Below are 10,456 nucleotides of genomic sequence, written 5' to 3'. Positions count from 1 at the left end.
AAAATAATAGTATTTATAAGAATTGTAGTTTAAATATAGATTAGAAGGTAAATGAGTTTAAAATAGAAAATATTAGTAGCATTAATAATTTAAAATTCATAAAAATATATTTTTTTCCATTAAACGTCCCAACCCATTAACAAAATTTATCCGTTAATTTCTCTAAACCGTCATAATGTCAATTTTGAATCTTGGGTCGGTGTCTAATCTCAACGGTATCCCGATGATCGTGAAAAGTTTAGGGTTTTGAAATAAAAAAGGAAGGAAACTTTGGGGGTTATTTGAACATTTGCTTGCCTTTAAAATAAGCTACAGAACCCTAAACTCTTAAGCCCGTTCCTGTTTTTCTCTAGGTCCGGGAAGAGCTCCTCAATCGTCTCGCTAGCGATGGCAAATCCTCCGAAGCCATGGAAAGCCGAATATGCCAAGTCCGGACGGTCTTCGTGCAAGACCTGCAAGTCCCCCATCGACAAGGAACAACTACGCCTTGGCAAGATGGTCACTGCCACCCAGTTCGACGGATTCATGCCCGTAAAATCGAAACCCTACTTTCTCCTCCCCTTCTCCCCTTCATCCTTTTCCCCTCCCTCTCCCCATCTCGTAGACTCAGAGATACCAGCATTATGGTTTTCTGCCACGTAGAGATGAATTTCTTCCTAACCCTTGTCTGCTCTTCTCCTGCTTTTCATATTGGGGAAAATGTGTGTTTGATTGTCAAATCTAAAATATTATCTTTACAATTTTCATATGCGAAGCCATCAATATCTTTTCTTTCAGTCTTTTCATTGCGAGATCATATTAGTTACTTTGGCTCGTAGCACATTATTATAGTTCATTCTATTGTATAGCTTTTCTTTATCAAGATGTTTCCAGACATGAATTTTCTCTAAAGAGATTTTAGTGGGTTTCAGATCGGCAGCTGATAGTTTAGAATATATTGAGCTGATGTGATGCGAACCTCGACGAACAATGCCGCGAGACCCAGCGACAATAAGATTGGAATTCAGTTCCGGGATCACCTAAAGGAGGTTTCGGAGGGATGGAATATTGACCCGTTAATTATAGAGAATCAAGAACTAATATTATGAGAACAATGGAGAATATCGACCCAATGATTATAACAAAACCAAGAACCGATATTATAAAAGTGCTGAGAATTACAAGTGCTCACCCGTAATTCCTGCAGAGTTGCTAAAGAACAACAAGGAGGAAAACTCTCTCAAAATATAATGTTTTCTACCCCCTTTGATATCTACTTAAGACATTATATAGAACTGAAAATGGTAGTTTCCAAGGCATGGAAAGAGAAGATAATAAATGCAAGTCTTCATGCACACTTCCTTTACAACAAATGGTAGTTTCCAATGCATGGAAAGAGAAGATGATGAATGCAAGTCTTTATGCACACTCCCTCTAGCTGTCCTCCAACTTGGGAATTCGTCCAAAATATAGGTGACATTAAATGACACACCAATTCCAACCAGAATGGTGTGTTTTCCCACCATTCTAGTATGGTATTTGGCTAGGAACATGTTGCATCATGATATTCTATTCTTCCGCAGCTAATTGTCCCATTTTAGGGTCGACTTGTATGAAGTTGATCATTCGGCATGGCATCGACTGTAACTCCATATCCTGCCCTTCCAAGATACGAGATGTCAATGCTTGTACAACATGTTGAACTTGCTTGACCTCTGTTTTCATTATCAGCTTGGTTGGCACGTGCAAGTCCTCTTCATGCTCCTCGTGGTTCGGGACGTACATCTCGACTTGCAGTCCTGTCTCATTGACTTGGAGCTGATCCAGAGTTGTATCATCCCCCCCTTCCTCAAAAGGATTCATCCTCGAATCTGAAACAACAAAAGGGGAAAGATCAGAAACATTAAAGGTAAAACTCACTTGGTACTCACCTGGAAGATCCAACTTGTATGCATTGTCATTGATTTTCTCCAGTACTTGAAATGGTCCATCACCACGTGGGTTCAGCTTGGATTGCCTTCGTTTGGAAATCGCTCCTTTCGAAAATGAACCCAGACCCAGTCTCTAGGTTGAAAAGTAATCGGCTTTTGTCCCTTGTTGGCACGGGTTGCAATTTGCTCATTCCTCCTCAGCATGTGTTGCCTTGTCGTGTCATGGATCCTTTTCACCAAATCAGCCTTCGCTTGACCTTCAAGGCTAGCAATCTCATCCACATGTAATGAAATTAAATCTTATGGAGTTAATGGATTAAAACCATAGACAATCTCAAAAGGTGAATACTTAGTAGAAGAATGCGTAACCCTATTGTATATAAATTCAATGAATGGTATGCAATCTTCCCATGCTTTCAAATTCTTCCCAATGGCAGAACGCAACAAATTTCCCAAGGTTCGATTAACGACCTCGGTTTGTCCATCAGTTTGTGGGTGACAAGTGGTAGAGAATAACAACTTTGTCCTAAGTTTTCCCCACAATACTCGTCAAAAATGGCTGAGGAACTTCACATCTCGATCACTAACAATTGTTCGAGGGACCCCAGGCAAACGGACCACCTCCCTAAAGATTAAATTTGCCACGTGTGTAGCATCATCAGTTTTATGGCAAGGGATAAAGTGTGCCATTTTTGAAAATCGGTCCACAACCACAAGAATACTATCTCGGTCATTCCTAGTCCTAGGCAAACCTAACACAAATCCATTGACATATCAGTCCAAGGGTGGCTAGGCACAGGCAAAGGCATATAAAGTCCATGTGGTTGCACCTTAGACTTGACTTTCTTACATGCAAGGCACCTAATGCAAATCCTTTCAACATCTCTTTTCATATGAGACCAGAAGAAATGTTCTTTCAAAATGTCCAAGGTTTTCACAGCTCCAAAATGCCCCATTAATCCACTCCCATGTGACTCCCTAACAAGCAACTCACGCAAAGAACTTTGGGGAATGCAAAGTCTATTTTCTCAAAACAAGTAACCATCATGCATATAGAACTTATCAAATGCTCCCTTTTCGCATGCTTTAAAGATATCAGTAAAGTCAGCATCATTCACATACAATTCCTTCATGTGCTTAAATCCAAGAAACTTTGACCCTAAGGTAGAGATAAGGGTGTACCTACGTGACAAAGCTTCTGCTACCACATTCTCTTTTCCTTGCTTGTATTAGATCACATAAGGAAACATTTCAATGAATTCAATCTAACGAGCATGTCTACGATTCAATTTACCTTGGCCTTTCAAATGCTTCAGTGACTCATGGTCCGTGTGAATAATGAACTCCTTGGACCACAAGTAATGTTGCCATGTCTCCAAAGCTTGCACCAATGCATAGAGCTCCTTGACATATGTTGAGTAGTTCAACGCTGCACCATTGAGCTTCTCACTGAAGTAGGCAATTGGCCTCTTTTCTTGCATAAGAACAACACCTATACCAATATCAGAATCATCACATTCGATTTCAAAAATCTTAGAAAAATCTGGTAGAAGTAGTAAAGGAGCAGTACTTAGCTTTTCTTTTAATGAAGGCTTTTTCTTGTGCCTCTTCCCACTTAAATCCAATATTCTTCTTGATGATTTCCGTTAAAGGGGCAGCGATAGTGCTGAAATTTGGCACAAACCTCCTATAGAACCCGGCTAAGCCATGAAAACTCCTTACTTCAGTGATGGTGCTAGGGGTAGGCCATTCCCTGATAGCTTTCACCTTCTCCTCATCAACTTCCACGCCTCTGGAACTAACAACAAATCCAAGGAAAACAACCCTATCTACGCAAAAGCTGTATTTCTTAAGGTTAACAAACAATTTTTCACGCCTCAAAGCTTCAAGCACACATATCAAATTATCAATATGGTCATGCAAACTCTTGCTATAGATCAGAATGTCATCAAAATAAACAACAAATTTTCCAATAAATGCACGTAGCACATAGTTCATGAGACGCATAAATGTGCTAGGAGCATTCGTCAATCCAAATGACATCACTAACCATTTATATAACCCCTGTTTTGTCTTAAAAGCTGTTTTCCACTCATCCCCTTCCTTAATTCGAATTTGATGATACCCACTCTTCAAATCAATCTTAGAAAATATAGTGGATCCATGTAATTCATCAAGCATGTCATCTAAGCGAGGAATAGGGTGACGATACTTTACTGTTATCTTGTTTACAGCTCGACAATCCACGCACATCCTCCAAGTCTCGTCTTTCTTTGGAACCAGCAGCACCGGCACAGCACAAGGTCTCATGCTTTCACGAACATGTCATTTGGTCATAAGTTCTTCGACTTGCCTTTGAAGCTCTTTGGTCTCTTCTGGACTACTTCGATACGTTGGTCGGTTTGGAATGGAAGCTCCCGGAATGAGATCAATCTGATGCTCGATTCCTCTTTTGGGTGGTAACCTAGGTGGCGTATCCTCGGAAAAGACATCCTTAAAATCCTGCAAAAGAGACATCACACCACTAGGCAAAGAAACATTATGGTCAGCCAAAGAAAGATAGACCTCCTTGTATAGAAACAAGATCATCGGTCTATCGGAGTTAAAAACACTTTTGATCTCTCTTTCTTTTGCATAGAAGCTCATTTTTTTTTCTTCTTTCTTTTTCAAGGTCGAACTCTCAATCTTTTCTTTTTTTCCACTCTCTTTTTTTATTCTTAGTCCACCATCTTTTTTTTTTCATTTTCACTTTCATTTTCTTTTTCTATCTCAGCCACACCTTTTCCTCTTGCTGCAACGGACTTTTTGATCTGGAGTTGTTCCTCAAATACTTGACGAGGTGTCAAAGGTGCAAGTGCAATGTTCCTACCATCCTTGCTGAAGCTGTAGCTGTTCTTGTTCCCATCATGTGTGGTCCGTCTGTCAAATTGCCACGGTCTTCCAAGAAGCAAATGGCTAGCTTGCATGGGTACAACATCACACAGAACCTTATCCGTGTACCTTCCAATCATAAATGAAACAAGGACCTGCTTGGTTACCTTCATTTCTCCACTGTCATTGAGCCATTGGAGTTTATACAGCTTTGGATGCTTCAAGGTAGGTAGGCCAAGCTTGTCCACCATTAACTTGCTTGCCACATTAACACAGCTGCCACCATCAATAATCAAACCGCATACCCGATCTTTCACATGGTAGCGGGTGTAGAAGATGTTCTCCCTTTGCAGCCCGTCATCGTCTTCTTTGGCTTGCATATGGAGAGCTCTTAGCACAACAAGAGCTTGGCCATCAACAGCAAGCTCAACATCACTAGTATCTTCAATTGATGGAGTGAACTCATTTCCTTCATCTTCCTCTTCAGTTTCTATCTCCCCATTATCCAACATGATCATTGATCGCTTGTTTGGGCATTGAGAAGCAATATGACCTGATCCTAAACAACGAAAACATTTGATGTCACGATTTCTTTGAGGTTGGGAAGATGAGTTACCCTTATCTTTGTTGCTAGGTTGTGTCTTGGCCATATTCGTCTCTCCCTTTGATTTTGAAACTGCTTTCTCAGTTGGTTTTGATGATCCCCACTTCTGCTTCCAAGGGGATGAACTCGCAGCCTCATACTTGGAAGATGATCGCACTCCTTTCTTGAGTTGTCTTTCAACTTTCATTGTCATGTGTACCACATCGTCAAGCTCCACGTAGTGATGCAACTCAACAATATTAGCAATCTCACGGTTCAGGTCACAAATGAACCGAGCCATGGTCGCCTCTCGGTCCTCCTCAATGTTAGCCCGAATCAAGGCTATCTCCATCTCCTTGTGGTAGTCTTCCACAGTCATGGACCCCTGTTTTAGACTTTGCAATTTCAAATGTAAGTCCCGATAATAGTGAGATGGAACAAACCTTCTTCTCAGAACGACTTTCATATCCTCCCAATTGTCGATGGGAAGCTCACGGTTCCAATGTCTACTCAGGGTCAGCTGATCCCACCAAATAATGGCATAGTCGGTAAAAGCCACCGCAACAAGCTTCACTTTCTTCTCCTTCGAGTAATTGTGACAATCGAATACCAGCTCAACTTTCCTCTCCCATTCAATATAAACATCAGGATCATTTTTACCTTGAAATAGAGGAATGGACAGCTTGATGGTGCCCATGTTACGATCTACAACTTCCCTTTCTCAGTGTTGCCTTTGAATATGCCTTGGCCTTTCGGGTCTGATAGCCCTAGCCCTCCTCCAAGTAGCATTGGAGACCACTTCATTGCTCGCTCCATCATCATAGTCATCATCTGGGACATTTGGAGCAAAATGTGGCCGCTGGTCGGGTCTCCGATGCCTAGGTAATGGCTCTTGCTGAAGTTGTTCGAGCTGATCCTCATGCCTATCCAACCGATCTCGAATCTCATTGAACACGACATTCATGCGCTCAAATTGTTGCTGCATAGCCCGCATGATCGTAGTCTGATCAAACCCTCCTCCATCACTTGGATCAACCCTGCCACCGTGCTCTCGAGACATAGTGAGCTGCAACTGAAATATTATGAACAAAGGAGGATCCTCACTCACTCCCTCACGTATTTGCACTCAGTTGGATGTCACAAAAACACTCGTGTTTCACTCAGAAAATTGAGTTCTGCTCACTTGTTTTCCTCCAAAAAGTTCTAGAGAAACTAAGCAAACACTTATTCAACCCAACAAACTCAGAATACCGATTCTAGGCTCAGTTGGATCGAGGTTACGATGTCAATCAAGGAACGATGGAAAGAAGATATGAAGCAAACAGAAATGATGATATGATGAAGCAAAATAGAATTGATGATAAGATAGAGAAAATCAAATCAAAGCAGCACAATGGAGATGGTAAACAGAGTTGAAAAGAAACATGCAAATGGAAACGGAATCACGGCAGCCACAGATGACACTAGATGTATATCACGAGATGCAATCAAAACAAATCAAATGATCTTTGTTCTTCATTTTCTTTTCCGCTCTCTCTTTTTTTTTGTTTTTCTTTTCTGTTCTTTTTTTTTTTTGTTCTTTTCTTTTATTTTTTGCAACAATACTAGAAAGTAGATGAAGATAACAAGATGAGTATGAACTGATTGTGATGATAAAAACAAAATAAACACTAGGAAAGATAGATAAACCTGATTTAGAACTTGGCTCTGATACCAAAGATGATGTGAACCTCGACGAACAATGCCGCGAGACCCAGCAACAATAAGATTGGAACTCAGTTCCGTGATCATCCAAAGGAGGTTTCGGAGGGATGAAATATTGACCCGTTGATTATAGAGAATCAAGAACCAATATTATGAGAACAATGGAGAATATCGACCCAATGATTATAACAAAACCAAGAACCGATATTATAAAAGTGCTGAGAATTACAAGTGCTCACCCGTAATCCTTGCAGAGTTGCTGAAGAACAACAAGGAGGAAAACTCTCTCAAAATATAATGTTTTCTACCCCCTTTGATATCTACTCAAGACATTATATAGAACTGAAAATGGTAGTTTCCAAGGCATGGAAAGAGAAGATAATGAATGCAAGTCTTCATGCACACTCCCTTTCCAACAAATGGTAGTTTCCAATGCATGGAAAGAGAAGATGATGAATGTAAGTCTTTATGCACACTCCCTCTAGCTGTCCTCCAACTTGGGAATTCGTCCAAAATGTAGGTGGCATTAAATGACACACCAATTCCAACCAGAATGCTGTGTTTTCCCACCATTCTAGTATGGTATTTGGCTAGGAACATGTTGTATCATGATATTCCATTCTTCCGCGGCTAATTGACCCATTTTAGGGTCGACTTGTATGTAGTTGATCATTCGGCATGTCATCGACTGTAATTCCATAGCCTGCTCTTCCAAGATACGAGATGTCAATGCTTGTACAGTATGTTGAACTTGCTTGACCTCTGTTTTCATTATCAGCTCGGCTGACACGTGCAAGTCCTCTTCATGTTCCTCGTGGTGGTTCGGGACGTACATCTCGACTTGCAGTCCTGTCTCATTGGCTTGGAGCTGATCCGGAGTTGTATCATGATGTGCTTGAGATACCTAAAACTTTGAGAAAACCAGAATCAATACATGAACAAAAAAAGAAAATCAGCTGCACTTCAATATATCGTTGAGATGAACTTCTGTTATTTTTTCTTCATTTCTTCCATCTACTGCATTCATTAAATTTGGAAAATTTAGTTTAAGATTAAGAAATGGGGATTTTTTTTAAAATATATATAGAGTCTCATAGGACAACTAATGACATTTCCCTACTATTTAGGCTAGATTATGTGGTTCTTATCGTTCTATCAAATTGTGTGCAAAGTCTTCTTGTGGATCTTAACCATTGGCAATTGATGAAATTTAGCGTTGAGGCCTTCTTACCCTTTTCAAATATGTTGAGTAAAATCTTCTTAGCCATCTTTAATTGCTTTGGTTGTCACACTAGAGAATTATTTGTTATGATCATTCCGTAGTTTCTTAATTCCTAACTTCTTTCCTTCTTTTACAGTCAACTTTTGAGGTCTTAACTGATGGCTATTGGTAAAAAAATTATTTTATATTCTGTTCTAGTATTCCCAACTATTGCTCGAGTAAAATTTATTGTTTATTGGTTATGGTAGTTCAGCAACTAGACATATGATTGTGCTAAATGAGTGGCTAGATCATGTGATTTGTGTTGGTAATTGATCAAATTTAGAATGTCTTTGGTGGTGATGCAATTAATTTATAAGTATGCTTCTTTCATATATGGAGAAAGTTTACACATTATGTCAATATCGTGTCAATAGTTATGTTTGCCTTTTCAGATGTGGAATCATGCTGGTTGCATCTTCAAGAAACAAAACCAGATAAAATCGTACGCTCCTTGTTGTTGAATTTATTGGCAATATTGTTTCACATGTAGTTGTTAAAACATTGTTTTGTAGTCTTGGTCAACACATGAGTTTCTCGTCACTTTCAAACATCACACAACTCTTATTCACGCTTGTTTGATGTCTCTCTTACTACCTTTTTTTTGTTCACTATGGCTTTCTTCATTGCCAGCCTCGATGATGTTGAATGCATAGACTCATTGCGTTGGGATGATCAAAAAAGGATAAAGAGTTATGTTGAGGGTGGAGGCTCAGGTAGTACAGTTGCCACTACAGTTGCAACTACAATTGCTGATAATGAGTGTTCGATTGAAGTTTCCCAAACTTCTCGTGCTACCTGTAGACATTGTAGCCAGAAGATTCTGAAAGGAACGGTTGGTATTTTTCTATGTATTTTAAAATTATGTGAAACACTTTCTTTTAAGCATATTTTTTGTTATAGTAATGCTTAACATATCAAATGAGGGATAGTTTTTCACTAATGTGGTTGGTAATGCTACAAAAGATGAAGCTACTAATCGATATTGATCTTGTCCGGAAGCCGTGGAGAGCGGATTGCCGGTGAGCTAGCTGGAATGCAACCTAAGTTGCTATGACCCAGAGGGGGAAGAGGGTGATGAGCTGTCTTCTTGGTTGACTGAATCTCTGACCTCCAAGAAAGACCCAAAAGGGGAGACCAAAGGTGGTAGAAAGTCTCTCGTCAATGGTGCCTACAAGGGTGTTAAAAGATAGACAGAGCGTTAGAGGTAGAGTCGTCAATTTGGGTTAGGCCCGTCGGGTAGGTCCGTTCCGCTAAATAATTTAAGCTGGTCAGGTTGAAATTTTATCAACCCAAGCTCGCTGTGGGTTGACCAGCCTAGGCCCGCGACGTGCTCGGGTCGGTCCGTGATGAGCTTGAGTTGGTTCGTGGGTTGAAAAATACATGTAAATCAAGTTTTATGTCAATTTATTTATTTTTATAATTTTGAAATAAAATAATACTTTTTAATCATACATAAGTACTTGTTTGTGTCTATTTATATTTAAAATACCTGTTTATGAATACATTTGATTATGAAACCTTTCCGAAGTAAAGCGTTGAAGATATAAAATTTTTTTAAAATTTTTTGATGTGCTCGTGGGTTGATCCTCTTAACCTGTAACCCGCTTTGGATTGAGTTGGGTTGGAGGTTTCCCAACCTGTCAAGATGACGGGTCGGCCTGCCCCCTTGCCAAATGGCCGACCCGCCACGAGCCGACCCGCCATGTCACACCTTGCCCTGCCCCGCCACGGGAAGGCCTGATTGATCTAGTTGTTGACCCTTTTGACCTATTTAAGTTAATTTTGGTCCAGAACTTATGAAAATGTTGAAGCATCAAACTATTTTCATGGCTCAAGTGGAGAAAAATTAACATAAGAACTTAGCTATGAGGTATTTAAACAATTATCAACTTGGACTTATCTGCATTACATCCTTTGAGCAGAGAACAAGAGCGAGATTGACTGGTGATCTTAAAGTATCTTGCTTAATTCTTGTGTTAATGCCAGCTTGATCATGATTTAGTTGAATTAGATGCTCAATATTGAGTGGCACATTATAGATGGCTACTGACTTCAGGTTCCCCATTGAAAATTCAAGGGATTTAAAAAGCTACTACTAGTTGTGATCATAGAGATGTTACACAT

At 39.9% G+C, this 10,456-nt stretch overlaps 1 protein-coding gene across 3 annotated transcripts in view; it reads left to right on the top strand.

Annotated features, from left to right (window-relative positions):
* The first annotated feature begins 335 nt into the window (after positions 1–335).
* LOC122053851 (poly [ADP-ribose] polymerase 1-like) overlaps positions 336–10,456 on the top strand; it is a 56,300-nt gene continuing 46,179 nt past the window's right edge. For all 3 annotated transcript variants that reach the window (XM_042615785.1, XM_042615784.1, XM_042615783.1), the window contains exons 1-3: positions 336–531; positions 8,725–8,774; positions 8,963–9,164. In XM_042615785.1, coding sequence (XP_042471719.1) covers positions 388–531; positions 8,725–8,774; positions 8,963–9,164 — 396 coding nt within the window. In that variant the 5' untranslated portion in view covers positions 336–387. The remainder of the gene's footprint in view (positions 532–8,724; positions 8,775–8,962; positions 9,165–10,456) is intronic.

The sequence above is a fragment of the Zingiber officinale genome, chromosome 3A, assembly GCF_018446385.1.
Source record: "Zingiber officinale cultivar Zhangliang chromosome 3A, Zo_v1.1, whole genome shotgun sequence".
NCBI lineage: Eukaryota > Viridiplantae > Streptophyta > Magnoliopsida > Zingiberales > Zingiberaceae > Zingiber > Zingiber officinale.
The sequence above is the reverse complement of the archived record's forward strand: the minus strand, read 5'-3'. Positions and strand labels throughout refer to the sequence as shown.